Genomic DNA, 16,475 nt, shown 5'->3' with positions numbered 1-16,475 from the left:
TTCTGGACACACAGAAATGAAATAGGTCTTATGATTTTAAACCAGATAACAAAGACTTATCTTTCAAAAAAATGTCTCAGAGCTGACAGTCATAAACAACAGAATGTACAGCCAAGTTTTATAAAGGACAAAAACTGTAATAATAGATACCAAAGGATACATTATTCCAAAAAAAAAGAGAGGACACATGGAAAATGAATAGTGCCAAACAATCTTTTTATTGTTCACTGAAAAATACAGGTCTGGAAAGAGTGTACTGCATTGTGTACTGACTGCAAGGTCTGATATTGCAAGTATATATAACAGTATAACATATTAAATGATGCCTATTGTACGTACATAGAGATAATACCCACCTCTCTAAACACTAATATTTAATAGAATGAAGTAAAAAGCCTTTTATAAAATGAGAAATGTAAACATTGCAATAAACAAAGTGCTCTAAGCAAAGCACTTTAAAATTGTTTTGTTGTGACATGTACTCTGTCTACCTGGAGTCAGGAATGGTGGGGACCAGGAAAAACACAGCTAACAAAAAACTAGAACTCTCAAGTGCTTGAGAGTGCTATCAACTCTGTGGATAAGAACACCTAGCATTTATGAGTGAATCTGACACTCTCAGCAAACACTTAAATGTGCTTGAGAATAGAGATACTAACGTTGAGAACAAAAGCTATTTTCTATGCAGTCTGCAGATATCACCATTTATTCCTTTCTGCAATGTTTTCATTACGATGCACTAAAAGAGGCTATCCTGCCAGACAGGCAGGCCAGGATCGAGGTAACAGAACTTCTCCAGTTACTACGACTAATTTAAATGAATTAAAAATAAGTACAAATGTATAGAGAGTAACAAAATCAATCTCTATTATTCACGTGGCAACATATTCAAGAGCGGCAACACGAGTCACATTTCAAGGTCCACTACATGTCCCTCCAAACTGAGGAAGCTCTGTGTGGAGAGCATTCGACATCAACACCACCTCCCTCTCTCCAAATACTATCAGGGTTCAAAAAGCTCATTATAGATAACAATTTTTTAAAAATTGCATCTCAATATATATACAGTAACAGAGGAAGACCGTACACTCCCTCTGGGCTTTCTTGGCGTTAGGCAAAGCAAGGCTCTGAGGCTATTTGCAACAACAGTGCTGAAGCTAAGTATGACAATGCTCACATTCTACGAGAAATCGGGATTACAAGTTCCTTTATTCATAGGTAATCAAGGACTATTAAGTAACTTCCTGAACTAAGACAACAGTCTCACCATCAAAGAAAATTTTCTTCTCACCTGAGAAGTTTTTATAAGTGAGATTTTACAATATCTCAGCTTCCTTATTTAATATGAAACTATCAATGCACAGAGGACATCCTCAGAAGTCAAGTATGAATAATATTAACATTCTCAGATTTTTCTACACTTTACGGGCCAGCAAATACTTTATCAGACTAACCATTTAAGAGATTTTAAGTCAATAGCAATAACCAACTATGTATTTTTCTTATTGTGTTCATCAAAAAATACCATGTTCCAATAGGAATAAAGCTCAATTCAGTGGGAATCTTGTTCCCCTCAACTCTGCACAGTAAATTTCACTGTTTGGTCTCTACATCTCTTGCTTTTCCTATGACTCTTCTAGCCTAAGGGAAATCTCTTATTAAGGTGGAAAATTGCAAACTCCAGCAGAACCATTGGCTTAGGACTGAAGTAGACTTTAGGAGAATAACTGTAATTGTTTAGGGGACTAAGCAATTGCTGTTTCAGGCAAGACTGTAGCCTTGCTAGAAATACAACTGTTCTTGAGTCCCTAGACTGAGAAATTCTAGTAATTTAAACACAGGAGGGAATTTCATTGCAAAAGGTCTAGTTCAACGGTAAGGTTCTGGTTCCCAGAATGATGGTGAGTGGCAGCCCAAAATACTGGCCACATTTCCATTTCGCACATGCTCATGACTCTTTCCCCATTACAGTTGATCCAGTTCTTCCATACGTCCTATCACTGGTAGCCCCGCCACTGCTGCTCCTGTTTCATTTGGATGGTCTGCTGCACATATGGGATTTGCTGAGGTTATCACTTTAATGTGCAGGAAATCTCCATTTCACACCATAAGCTTCCTAAAAGCCACCAACTGGAAACCTTTTCAAGTGAGTAAAGGCACAATTCATGGCATTTTCTCTTTATAAAGGAAATCAAATTAGAAGCCGAACAAACACCTTGGGTATTCCTATAAATGGAGTTATGTATCTGCTACCAACACTCAGAGACATTTAGTAGATCTACAGATTAGACAGATTATGTAAAAGCATGAATTTGGCAGTTGAAAACTTATTTCCAATTTTCCACTACACCATTCAGGGCAAGTGCTGGTTAGTTCCACAGGAGCAAATCATGTCCACGCCACCCTCTTGGTTCGTTTTCCTCATACACTTCCTCCAGTTCCAGCGAACCTGGCGCAGGGACATCACTCAGCAGCTGCCACACTGCTCGGAGGCAGACAATGGGATTCACCTCAACCAGCCCAGCAACTAGCAGTCCGCTGTGCTGCGGGCCCGGGAAAAGCCTTACTCTCAGAAAAGACTCATAGAATTGCATGAAAATTCCTGGTTTCAGAATACCTTCCCAGGAAGTCAGAAAATGATTGGTTTTTTAGTTAAACTGAATTTATGCTGAAAAACAATGTAATGCCTCGGAAAGCAAAATCTAGAATGGAAAAACTACAGACTAATACAGCTTGTTAGTCAATAGCTTACTTTGGCTAAATTATCATAGTGCTCCAGTGCAATGTATTATTGCATTTAGAAGCACAGCCTACCATGTTCTTATAAGACAGGGTACTAGTGAAGTACAGGAAACAGTTCATGGCCTTTTGTGACTTCAGAACTGGAAAGGACAAAGGCTGGCTAGGACTTGCCTGCCATTCAGCACAAGGTGAGTCAGGAGACAGCTAAACATCTGGGTTCTTATTCACTCATGGTGGTCTCAGCAAGTTCCTATTTGGACACTGATGGTTCTCAACTTGGCTGCACATCAGAGTCATCGAGGAAGCTTTTGAAAATCACCGAATGCCCAGACCAATTACACCTGGAGGGGGAAGCCCAGAAACCAGTGTTCTCTTTGTTTCCCCACCAGGTCATTCTCATGTGCAGGCAGGATGAGCTGCTGCATGAAAGCCATATCACAGCTGGATAGTTTTGTTTTTCAGTCAATTCCACCAGGAAGAGGAATTTTTAGAAAAAGGCACAGTTATGCTTCCTCTAAAGATGCAGCTTACTGTTTGAGAGTGCTGGCTCTGGGAGGTTATCTGGAGCGCTGGCTGTAGAGGAGGAAGTTCTTGTCTTGGCAGAGTAGGTATCGTTTCAGGCTTCGGCGGCTGCCTCCAGCAACGAAGAATGCCCAGATGCCAGTGAGCACCATGATCATATATGCTGACACAAGACTTATTTCATACTGAGGGTTAAGGAAGGTCTGCAAAGGAGAAATAAACCAGTGTGGGTAATAATGGCTAGCATATTAAACATGTGAATAACCAAAGACAAAGGGAAATAGGAAATACTTGTAATAGCTGGGCTGCTATTAAACACCAAACATGCGATGTATGTCCTGTCCTGGGGAGCACCAGAACCCACAAAGACACACGGACTAACCTAGGCAGCAGACACCTATAGATCTGGGCTGTGCTGTATTCGAATGGCAACCCTAGGAGGTAATGAGAAGCCAGAACCTACTGGAATACCCACCAGACGATACATGTTATATAACTGGGCCCCATTTATAATCCTTTCTGTGCAAGAACCAGTTAGCTCTTAGAATGTGGAAGAAAGCCAGACAAGTCCAAATTACTTCAGTATGAGTCCTTAGTATTTGAGGGAACACGAGGGAACAGCAGCATCTCTTTTTCAGCTGCACAACTGCTGTCGGTCCCAAAAGTTGATTTGAAAAACACTGACGGGGTGCTGAGAGGTAATGGGCTACTCAATAGTGAAGACCCTAGTTTCTATCCTGACGAGTTCATACACTGTAAGGGAGATAGGTAATGAATGAAGAAACAACTAAATTAATTACATAATTACAAACTGTGATGAATACCAGATCAGAACAGTTATAATTGTGATGGTGACAGGACAGGTAAGAATGAGGTGATCCATTAGGGTGGTCAAGGAAGGCCCCAAGGAAGTGGCATTTAAACTGAGACACATGCAGGAGGAGGAGTGAGCCAGCCTTGTGGAGACTAAGGGAGGGAATAAAAGGAGCTCGGACAGCTGAGAAGACCCTGAGAAGAGTCAATGCTAATCACGTGTAGAGATGGAGGGGCAGCACATGAGAGGAGGTCGGAGAGGAGGGCAGCCAGCTACAAAGCATGTTGGTAAGGAGTGTGGATTTTGCACTCAGTGCAATGGAGGGTCACAGTGTTTCCGGTAGGGGAGCTGAATGACTTGAGTTAGATTTTTAAACTGCAGAGAAAGATTAAAGGAGGCAATGGTGAAAGCAGTGAGACTAGTGAGGAAGATTTTGTACTGGACGGAGAGTATAGGATGGTGAGTTAGACTAGGTGGAGGTAGAGATGGAGAGTGGATGGAAAGAACTGACTTGCTGATGGATGGAATGTGAGGGACAGTGAGAGGCGATGTTTCTGGCTTTAGATAAATGGTGGTGCTACTTAATGTGATAACAAAGACTTGAGGAAGACCAAGCTTGGAGTGGTAGGTGAGAATCTAGTCCAAAGAGGACATGTTAAGGGTGACATGCCTGTCAGATTTCAAAAGGCAGATGTCATGTAAGCAGTTAGATATATGAGTATGGGAGAGGAGAGGCCTGGGTTAAAAACAGGAATATAGAGGCACAGTCCATAGATGGTATTTAAAACCATGGCTACGAATGAAGTTACCCAGGGAGCTACTGCAGAGAGAAGGGAAAAGAAAAGTCAAGATCAAGCCCTGAGAACATGTATGAATTGTTTGTGCTGTTCGGTATCACAGGAACACATCGGAAGTGTCAACACCACTCCATTGGCCTGACTTATTAAAAAAGAGTCAGCAAGGACTCTGAGAAGAGCCAGCAGTGGGGTCAGAGGAAAACCAGGACAGTGTGATGCAGAAGTCAGAATAGAAAAATGTCTCAGAAAAGTGGTCAACTCTTTTTAAAGGTTGCTGAGATGAAAAAAGAACATTGCCCATTAGATTTGGAGAAACGAAGGTCCTTTTTTACCTTGACAAGTGCAGTTTTAAAGGGGTGGTTGAGCAGAAACTAGATTGGGCTAGAAGTATGAGAGGTGAAGGAGTGAAGACAATCTGGGGGATCACTCTGAGAAGTTTTGCGGTGATGGGGGACAGGGGAAAAGAAGGTGGTGCTGGGAGGGGAGAAGGCAATAATGAAGTTTTATGAAGATATGTCTGCTAGCTGGTACAGAGATGGAAAGGCTGGTGAAGGAGGACAGAGGACAGTCAAAGGAGCAAAGTCTTCAGTAGGAAAGAATTAGGTCTAGAACCCAAATGGAGGAGCTGACCTTTACAGGAGGAGGGATTCTCTGCTGGGCCAGGGTCAGGTGGGGAGACAGGTTTGCATCTAGCCTAGCATTTGCACTTAACAAAAGGGAGGACCTGATTGGGCCAGTTTGTCACCGTACACCTCTGCGAATCAGAGGCTAGGGGTGTGCCTCCAAAGCTCCTCACTTTCCTCACTCACCCGACCTGTACATGTCCCCGGCTAAGGTGTCAACACTGCTTACAAGCTCTGGCCAGGGAAATAGCTGATTTGCAGGTAGCACCTATGTAAAAAGAACGCTTTTCTCAAGAGGCATCTGTGGGCATGGCAGGTATTGAACATTTTCTGGATTCTTCTTCAGAATAATTCTATACTTTAAATCCACTGAATTTTAAGTGCAAAACATAAAGAAAAAATTGATTAGACTACATTAAATAACTTTTGTTCATAAAAAGACAACATCAGGAGACTATAAAGACAAACTACACTGTAGAAGAAGTTATTTGCAATGCATACACCTGACAAAGCCCTCTTTTAAAGAGTACAGGATGTTTGCCCCCCCCCCCCAAAAAAAATGTATACACTCTTTAACAGCTGATAGCTCAATTCTGAAAATTAAATATATTTTACTAAGCGAAGATTTGACTTTACACAGATGCCATCGTGTTAAGGGTAACGTTAGCATCCTGTACCACTGGAAGGTTTTAGGTAGGAGAGGCAGTAAGACTGGTTCAGAGGACAAGGAGGCCAATGTAAGAAAACCTGATACAAATTCAATGTGTGTATACAGTTTTTGGACATTCTATATATAAAGACCCCCCCCCCCCTCCCCCCAAAAAAAATCCAAACAAAACAGACAACCCAATAGAATGATGGGCAAAAGACTGGAACAGGCACTTCACAAAGGATTACCCAAATGGCCAATAACTATATGAAGACATGCTCAACCTCCTGCCCTGGCTGTTCCGTCCAGGATGCTTTCTCCAGACCAGCTGCAGAACTACCACTACTTTAAGTCTTTGCTCAAATGTCACCTTCACACTGAAGCCTATGCTGACTACTAATCCAAAAATTCGCCATCCCTCCACCTCCCACACTCCGGATCCCTTTTAACCTGCTCCACTTCTCCTTTCTTTCATAGGACCTACCGATTTCTAGATGCTATATAATTTCTCGTTATGTCTATTGCTTATTGCCCCTTCCTTCTTACTAGCTTATAAAGGCAGTGATCTTTGTTTTGGTCACTAAACTGTTTTATTCACCTAGAGCAGTACCTGGAACATAGAAGGCACTTAATAATTATTTGTCAAATGAACGGTCCATTGGATTCATAAGGACATTTGCTTTTTCATGTAATTTCCTTTCTGGTTATAAAATGTATGTTGTAAAAAACTTAGAACATGGCAAAAACTATAAGGAGTTAAAAGAATTGCCGAAGCCGGTTTGGCTCAGTGGATAGAGCGTCGGCCTGCGGACTGGGAGGTCCCAGGTTCGATTCCGGTCAAGGGCATGTACCTGGGTTGCGGGCATATCCCCAGTGGGAGATGTGCAGGAGGCAGCTGATCGATGATTCTTTCTCATCGATGTTTCTAGCTCTCTATCTCTCTCCCTTCCTCTCTGTAAAAAATCAATAAAATATATATTAAAAAAAAAAAGAATCCACCCAGAGATAAATGTATTTAATATTTTCATGCACTCTCTTTCTGATCTTTTTTTTTTTTTCTCTCATGAAGATTTAACTTTACACAGTTGCCATCATATTATGGATAACGTTAGTATCCTGTACCACTGGTAGGAGAGGCAGTAAGACTGGGTCAGGACAAGGCGGCCAATGTAAGAAAACCTGATACAAATTCTAAATGGGTGGGGAGGAGAGAAACATAAGACAGGCACCATCAGAAGAAAGCTTTTACATCCTTTAGATGAGAAATAATAAGGGTCTGGACAAGGCAGTGATGGGAATGATTCTGATGTAAATATCTGACAAACTATAATAAAAGTCAGGCCCAAGGCATTCAAAATTATTTAAAAATGTATCTAGTCAAGTTTTCTTTTTAAACATTTCTCTTGAAAATTGGCATTATTATAATGTCAGAGAGAAGGGATTGAAATGGTCATTCTTGTTATTGATCAGTTAGAGTAAAAATGATACAACCCCGTGGGCAGTATTTTAGCAATTTGCATCAAGGGTTTTAAAAATATTCATACTATTTAACCTTATAATTCCATTCCTTGGAACAATATATTTTAAAAGTTTCATGTACAAAGATGTCCAAGACAGTGTTATAATAACCAAAAGTAGAAACAGAAGGGATCAGTCAGTTAAGCATTCTATAATACAATTTTTCTGTGATGATATAAAGCCATTAAAATTTATATATTAAAAATATTTATAAGAACATGGAGATTGTTTAAGATGTGTTACACGACAAAGCATAATTCAAGACTATTTCAGGTTTTGACTGTACCCATTATAAAAAGAAAGACACTAGGGAAACATCTTTAATGAGATCTACCAACAAATTAATAGTTGTCTTTCTGTAGTAAGACTTAGATGATTTATCTATCATTCATCCATTCTTTCAAATAACATTTCTGAATTTCCTCATTTTCCCATGAGCATGTACTTCATTTAGGGTGGAATCTACCACTGTACACAGGTGGACTTGAGCTCCAAAAAACAGGTTGAGCACAGTGGCCGTACTCACCAGGGCTGACACCAGCAGGTGGGTCAGAATAACTGCAAGAAGGGGGTACCAGTTTTTCTTCTCACAGCCATCAAAGAATATGATGCCCCAGAACATGTGCAGCAATATGATCACCTGCGTCATGAAAGCTGAAAGACAGCCACCCATTAGTGCTCAGGCATTCGAACAGCAGACGCCAAAGCCCACTGAACACGTCACCTGGTCGTGGTACACAGGCTCTTGGGGGTCCACACCACTGGGGGAGCTTCGCTGCCACCTGACAGAAGCAGGACCAGGACACACATTCGCTCAAATGTAACTTGGAAAACAACATTTCTAAACCAGGGGTCAGCTCTGCAGCAGCTTCTCTAGAATGTGAACCTGTTAAAAGTCAACTTGAATCTGGCTTTCAAGAAGTGTCTCTGACTCCTAGCCAGTTTGGCTTAGTGGGTAGAGTGTTGGCCAGGCCACTAAAGGGTCCTGGGTTCAATTCCAGTCGAGGGCACGTACCTCAGTTGCAGGCTCTATCCTGAGGGGTGTGTGTGGGAAGCAACCAATCAATGTTTCTCTCTCTCTCCCCCCCCCCCTCCTTTCCACTCTCTCTAAAAATCAATGGAAAAATATCCTCAGGTGTGGATTAACAACAACAAAAATAAGTTTCTCTGAGGAATGCAATAAACCTATTGTGATATCTAATCAGCTTCTTCTAAATTAGCCTTCCACACTAATTAAGAGACACTTTTCTCAATTAAATGGAATATCTTTATTTATTTATTTGTTTGTTTGTTTGTTTGTTTTTGTTAATCCTCACCTAAGGATTTTTTTCCCATTGATTTTTTTTTTTTTTTTTAGGGAGAGTGGGAGAGGGAAATACAGAGAGAAACATCAATGTGAGAGAAACACATCAATTGGCTGCCTCCTGCATGAGCCCTGACCAGGGCCCAGGCCCAGGAAGAGCCTGCAACCAAGGTACATGCCCTTGACTGGAAACAAACCTGGGACTCTTTGGTCTGTAGGCCAACTCTCTAAACACTGAGCTAAACCAGCTAGGGCAGGAATATCTTTGTTTTAAACTAGTTTTCACTGAAGTGAAATTTCTCCTTGGATTTTTTTAAAAGGCCAAATGGAAGAATAAACATATTCAACATTGCCATAATTATCTAAAATTCTTCTGAGGCAACTGAAATTGAATCTGATTAGCGCATACAGCTTTTCCTGTGGAATATTGTGGGGGGGGGGGGGGGTGTCCTGGATAACATTCTTCATTTTAAAAGGTGAAGTTCCACATATTCTGAAAGTTTTAACATGAAAAAAGAAAAGGCACACAGAGCTCCCTTTTTTGGCCATGTAATAAGACACCATTAACACCTACCAGTCTGGCAAAAATTCAGGTCTGATGCTTCTCTTTCACACTGCTGGTAGGAAAACAATCTAGCGTTACCTACTAAAGTTAAAAATTTGCGCACTCTTTTTCACTCCAGCAATTCCACAGCTAGATCTGGACTCTGAAGCAGTTAGTTCTTGAATCAATAGATCACTAGCACCTGAGAACTTATTAGAAATGCAATCTCTTGGGCCCTGGCCAGTGTTGCTAAGTGGTTAGAGCATCAGCCTGTGCACTGAAGGGTCTTGGGTTCGATTCCCAGTCAAGGGAATGTACCTGGGTTGAAGGTTGAATCCTAAGCCCGTATAGGGGCGTATTCGGGAGGCAACCAATCAATGTGTCTCACATCAATGTTTCTCTCCCTGCCTCCCCCATCCCTACCAATCTCTCTAAAAATCAATGGCACAATATCCTCTGGTGAGGATTAACAAAACATACAAACAAACAAAAAAGCAATGCAAATTTTTGGGACCCCCACCAAACTCCCAGGATTAGACACAATGAGCCCAGCAATCTGTTTAAATAGCCCTTCAGTTGATTCTGATGCAGTCAAGTTTGAGAACCTCTGCTCTAGAGAAACTCTCATATATTTGCACACAGAGATACACACACACACACACACACACACACACACACACACACACATATATATATATATTTACATCAGCACTCTTAGTAATAACAAAAAATGTCCATCATTACCAGAAAACATAGGCTGTAGTACTATATATTCACACATGGAATACTATATAATCTATAATATAAATGATCTCAAGAATATAATGCTGAGTGGAAGGAAAAACATTGTGGAAAAATGACTATTATTTCACTTATACAAAGTAAAACACACACAAAACAATATTAAAAAGACCTAACTGTTGTGGTCTGAGAAAAGCAAGTTGTTACATCTAGTGATAGTGTGCTATCCTTTCTGTAAATGATGGTAAATACTTTAACTAAAGTAGAAAAGGGATTTTTTACGCTGAGGACAAGGTTGACTAAACTAAAACGATGTATTTTGACCCAGTGATGATCCTGGAAAGGGAAGCTGCCCTGAAGATAGATGTCTGGTGAAGTGATGGTGCAGAGCTGACACCCCTGAAGACACTCAGGAGTTAAGTGTACTGTATCAGAAAAGACAGTGTAGAAACTACAATCTGCACAGCACAACCGTTCACACTGTACGGTTTTCCTAAAACCTAGATGTCAATCCAATGGCAAGAGAAAGCAATGGCACCATAAATGTGTCATCTATTTGTCAGCTTATGTTTGCCCTTCTGTCTATGCCAGCCGTGGGCAAACTACGGCCCGCAGGCCGGATCCGGCCTGTTTGAAATGAATAAAACTAAAAAAAAAAAGACCGTACCCTTTTATGTAATGATGTTTACTTTGAATTTATATTAGTTCACACAAACACTCCATCCATGCTTTTGTTCCGGCCCTCCGGTCCAGTTTAAGAACCCATTGTGGCCCTCGAGTCAAAAAGTTTGCCCACCCCTATGCGTTACCGTGAACATTAAACCAGCCAATCACGCTCCCATGTCCTGGAGTTCAGCTACTTGGAAAATGCTCTAACTTAGGGAATTTTCAGTCCATTCTCATCTAAAAGAGCATTCTCCTGTGAGTTTCAGACAAAGATCCTCAAGATATCCTTAGCTCTGACGTATCTTCCAAATTCTGGGCCCACATTTCTGTTTGCAAGGCCCTTTCCTGGCCCCAAAAATACCTTTTATGGATTGGCCCTGTCTCCAAAGTACAGTCTACATCTATGCCTGTCTGTGCCGGGCACTGATCTAAGCACTGGGGGTATCATGGTGCACAAAACACAGTCTCGCCCAGCCAGTATTCCTCAGTGGTTAAGCATCGACCTATAAACCAGGAGGTACAGTTTGTTTGATTCCTGGTCTGGGCACATGCCTGGGTTTCGGGCTCCATCCCCAGAAGGGGTCATACAGGAAACAGCCAATCGATGATTCTCTCTCATCATTCTATCTCTCTCTCCCTCTCTGAAATCAGTAAGAATATATTAAAACAAAACAAAACAAAAACACAGTCTCATGGAACTCTCCCTACCTTTACTGTTTACTGTCTTATTAACACAATATCTGATCTCTTGGGCAATTATTAAAACAACATACATTTCTACTGGACTGCTTATTTATTCAGCTAGGACTAGTTTCTGGCTGACTCCCTTGGTCATCATAAGTCTTTACTATTACAATGTGCTATTTAAAATACTGGAATTTTATTGTTTATTCTCTCCATAATTGGTTCAAGGTCCAACAGAAACAGAGATGTGGATATCTAAACTATTCTGCCACATACATACATACCATTTGATACTTCTCTCTAGTAAGTGGAATTAACTCCAACTGGAAATGAAAATTTACAAAGAGTATCTATAGGGTACTATCATTTAATTACAAAACCTTTCTCACTTCATGTTCCTAAATATAAAATTCTAAAGTTCCTTCAGTGAATCTATCCCTAAAATTTACTTTGTTCTAATATTCTTAAAAGTAAAAAAAAAATTCTCTAAATTAACCATAAGACTATCAAAATTAGTTTATAATCCAGATTAATGAAAGGAGCTTCCATAATTTGTAATACTTTGAAACATTAATAAAAAGATAAACAATTCTAATAAGTATTGTATGTGTGAAACTGTAGCTGTCTAGTTTGATAATGGACTTCCTGTACTGATAATTTTTAAAATCAAATTCTCTTGGTACAAAATATTTCAATCTAACCTATTTCTAAGCAAAATGTTTCAGTGTTATCTTTAAGAGGCTACATTTAGCTGTTTGGTTCTTTCATCCCTCCTGAATATACCCCAAATACTCTAGCACACAGATTCATAAATATCTTCATTTTCCCCTTTCTCTCTCATTCCTGATTTCTACTTCTCTGCCCTTGCAAAGACAATCACCTAAGATAGCAACTAATCGTACTACTGGATCCTGCCAGCACAGAAGTTGCTATCTTCTGGCCTCCCCTGACAACTTCAGAGTATCTCTAACCATGCCAGAAAGAGCCAAGGGCTGCTGCTGGGTGAGGGCAGCAACAGAAAGGATGTGACTAGCAATGGGTTTCAGACTTCTTTTTCCAAATAAGAGTCTGGAGTGTCAAGTTTCGGTGACACTCCTCGATCCCTCTTGGTTACAAAAACTCCCTGGATTCAATCTCTAATGACCTAGCCCAAGTAGAAATCAGGCCACAAAACTAAATTAAATGAAAATGCCTTTCCTGTAACAGGGATTTAACTTTAAACCTTTGCTTTAACAAATGTAAGAGAATTTTATGACCTACTTTATTGTAATACAGATGTACATATATTACTAGTCAAATAACATTCTTCAAGATTAAAGAGACATTTTAAAAATCATCTCATGAGGAGAACCAAGATGGCGGCATAGGTTAACGCCGGAGTTTGCTGCTTTGAACAACTACTTCAAAAGTGAAACCAAAAAACAGAAGGGACAGCACCCAGAACCACAGGAACGCCGGCTGAGTGGAAGTCCTACAACTAGGAGGAAAGAGAAACGCATACGGACACTCAGAGGAGGCGCAGTGCTGAAGTCAAATTCTGAGGTGCGGAGTGCGCGGAGTGGGCTGGCGGCGGAGGGCGCGGTTGGCGTTTTCAATTGGGAGGGAGTCGCAGACTCTGAGCTCCAGATACAGGCGAGTCTTTAGGGACCCAGACTCAAACGGGAGAAGCGGGACTGTCTGGCTTCGGTCAGAGTGAGTGCAGCTTTCTCTCCGAGCTTTGCAGCGGGTGCTGGGACTCAGAGAGGCAGAGCCCCTGGGGACAGGACTGAGAGCCGCCATAACTGCTCTCTCTGGCCCACCCTGTTGATCCTGTGCGACCCGCCCTGCCCAAGCCCTGCACACAGGCATTTGCCGGATAGCCTCAGGCAAAGGCTAGATTAGCACCTCCCTAGAGGACAGAAGTTCTCTCACTGCTGACACAGCTGATTCTCATAGCCACTTGGCCTGGAGGTCAAACCCTCCCTGGAATTAGCTACAACAATCAAGATTTAACTATAAGACTGCGAACAAAGACCACTAGGGGGTGCACCAAGGAAGCATAACAAAATGTGGAGACAAAGAAACAGGACAAAATTGTCAATGGAAGATATAGAGTTCAGAACCACACTTTTAAGGTCTCTCAAGAACTGTTTAGAAGCCGCCGATAAACTTAATGAGATCTACAAGAAAACTAATGAGACCCTCGATGTTATATTGGGGAACCAACTAGAAATTAAGCATACACGGACTGAAATAACGAATATTATACAGACTCCCGACAGCAGACCAGAGGAGCGCAAGAATCAAGTCAATGATTTGAAATGCGAGGAAGCAAAAAACACCCAACCGGAAAAGCAAAATGAAAAAAGAATCCAAAAATGCGAGGATAGTGTAAGGAGCCTCTGGGACAGCTTCAAGCGTACCAACATCAGAATTATAGGGTTGCCAGAAGATGAGAGAGAGCAAGATATTGAAAACCTATTTGAAGAAATAATGACAGAAAACTTCCCCCACCTGGTGAAAGAAATGGACTTACAGGTCCAAGAAGCGCGGAGAACCCCAAACAAAAGGAATCCAAAGAGGACCACACCAAGACACATCATAATTAAAATGCCAAGAGCAAAAGATAAAGAGAGACTCTTAAGAGCAACAAGAGAAAGAAACTCAGTTACCTACAAGGGAATACCCATACGACTGTCAGCTGATTTCTCAACAGAAACTTTGCAGGCCAGAAGGGAGTGGCAAGAAATATTCAAAGTGATGAATACCAAGAACCTACAACCAAGATTACTTTATCCAGCAAAGCTATCATTCAGAATTGAAGGTCAGATAAAGAGCTTCACAGATAAGGAAAAGCTAAAGGAGTTCATCACCACCAAACCAGGATTATATGAAATGCTGAAAGGTATCCTTTAAGAAGAGGAAGAGGAAGAAAAAGGTAAAGATACAAATTATGAACAACAAATATGCATCTATCAACAAGTGAATCTAAGAATCAAGTGAATAAATAATCTGATGAACAGAATGAACTGGTGATTATAATAGAATCAGGGACATAGAAAGGGAATGGACTGACTATTCCTGGGGGGGAAAGGGGTGTGGGAGATGCGGGAAGAGACTGGACAAAAATTGTGCACCTATGGATGAGGACAGTGGGTGGGGAGTGAGGGCGGAGGGTGGGGCGGGAACTGGGAGGAGGGGAGTTATGGGGGGGGGGAAAGAGGAACAAATGTAATAATCTGAACAATAAAGATTTAATTAAAAAAAATAAAAAAAATAAAAAATAAAAATCATCTCATAATACAGAGTCCATAAGAAAGGCATAGTACTGTCTCTTAATACCAACTAGATCATAAAGGAGACATCCTGAAAACAATTTGAATGACTACAGGTGTTTAAGTAGCAGTTAATATTTTATATTATGACTATGCCCCCAAAGTATGTTTATGAGCCAAAAAGACTGCCAAGGATATAATTTTATGTTTAAAATCCCTCTGGCAAATGTTGAAAATAAAGAAATTCTCTCCTCAAATTAGCTCATCAGTGTGGAGTGAGGGGGAAACCCCTTAGAAGTTGTTTGATCTAGATGCCTATGCAATGAAAAAGTAGATCCCACAGGGTTTACTTCAAATGATTCCATTTTAGGAGTTTGTTTCATTAAAACAGTCACTGTAGAATGTTCATTCTCAAACTGAACCCAAATCTGCCTTCTAACTCAGTGATTCTCAGCGAGGATGATTTTGCCCCCAGGGGACGTTTGTCAATGTCTATAGACATTTTTGGTTGCCACAGCTGGGGGTGGGGTACCTCTGACATACAGTACATAGGACCAGGGGTACTGTTGAATACCCTACAATACACAAGACAGCTCCACAACAAAGTATTATCTGACCCCAAATATCAATAGTGCTAAGAAAGCCTAGGACCTAGGAAAGCTCTTGAAGAATCATGAGTCAACTCTTTCCATAAGTGACACATTTAAAAATACTTGAAACTCTCTATTAGTCAGCTATTGTCACAAAAATGCTACATAAGCCCTAACTGGCTTGGCTCAGTGGACAGAGCGTCGGCCTGCAGACTGAAGGGTCCCAGGTTCGATCCCCGTCAAGGCATGTACCTTGGTTGCGGGCACATCCCCCCGCACACCCCAAGTGTGGGGTGTGCAGGAGACAGCTGATCAATGTTTCTAACTCTCTATCCCTCTCCCTTCCTCTCTATAAAAAATCAATAAAATATATATTTTTTAAAAATGCTACATAATAAACCACATCAAAACTCATTGGCTGGCATTGGCAGTGGGAGCATGGGGTCTAAAGTAGTGCTCACTGAAACCTGGGATCTGGCAGCAGACAGTGAGTGTGGGCTCTCAGGATTCTATTACTTTGTATTCATGCTTCATTGATTGACTTCTTGAAATTAACTAGGACTTTCCCATGTTTATCTCAGGTCTGGAATATTTCAGCATCATCAGATTTAACTTTTCTTTAAATGTCTGTTCCAAACTAGCCCTCAAACCATCTATTCCTCTGGTCATATGTAAAGCAAAAGCAAGCCCATAAGAACTGGGGTGAGATTTTAATAGAAATTGGAGATAAGATTTGTAGTTGGACTGAATGTGAGCTAGGAGACAAAGGGAAGAGTTGGGAATTACTCCAAAGTTTTTGACCTGAGCAACAGAAAGGATGGAAGTGCATCAACTGAGAGGGCTACTTGTGCTCTGCATACTTGATAGTATATCACAGACTACTAGAGACTACAATAGGCCACGGTTTAGTGAAAGGACTTTCCAGAAGTACAATTTTCCATTCTGTTATTTGAGCAGCTTGAAAACAGATGATTACATGACAGATGTAATAAAAACATACATCTACACTAATAATAGACAAATATGTA

The 16,475-nt window shown here is 40.9% G+C and overlaps 1 protein-coding gene across 5 annotated transcripts in view; it reads right to left on the bottom strand.

The window, feature by feature from the left end:
- Positions 1-16,475, bottom strand: part of APH1B (aph-1 homolog B, gamma-secretase subunit) — a 73,904-nt gene that overhangs the window by 41,456 nt on the left and 15,973 nt on the right. For 4 of the 5 annotated variants that reach the window (XM_036304012.1, XM_036304001.1, XM_036303986.1 and 1 more), the window contains 2 exons: positions 8,192-8,319; positions 196-3,467 (listed from right to left, as the gene is read on the bottom strand). In XM_036304012.1, coding sequence (XP_036159905.1) covers positions 3,300-3,467; positions 8,192-8,319 — 296 coding nt within the window. In that variant the 3' untranslated portion in view covers positions 196-3,299. Of the gene's footprint in view, positions 1-195; positions 3,468-8,191; positions 8,320-16,475 lie in introns of those variants that run through there. The other variant, XM_036303990.1, reaches the window with a different exon arrangement.

This window comes from Myotis myotis, unplaced genomic scaffold (assembly GCF_014108235.1).
Source record: "Myotis myotis isolate mMyoMyo1 unplaced genomic scaffold, mMyoMyo1.p scaffold_m19_p_1, whole genome shotgun sequence".
Classification (NCBI taxonomy): Eukaryota; Metazoa; Chordata; class Mammalia; order Chiroptera; family Vespertilionidae; genus Myotis; species Myotis myotis.
The sequence above is the reverse complement of the archived record's forward strand: the minus strand, read 5'-3'. Positions and strand labels throughout refer to the sequence as shown.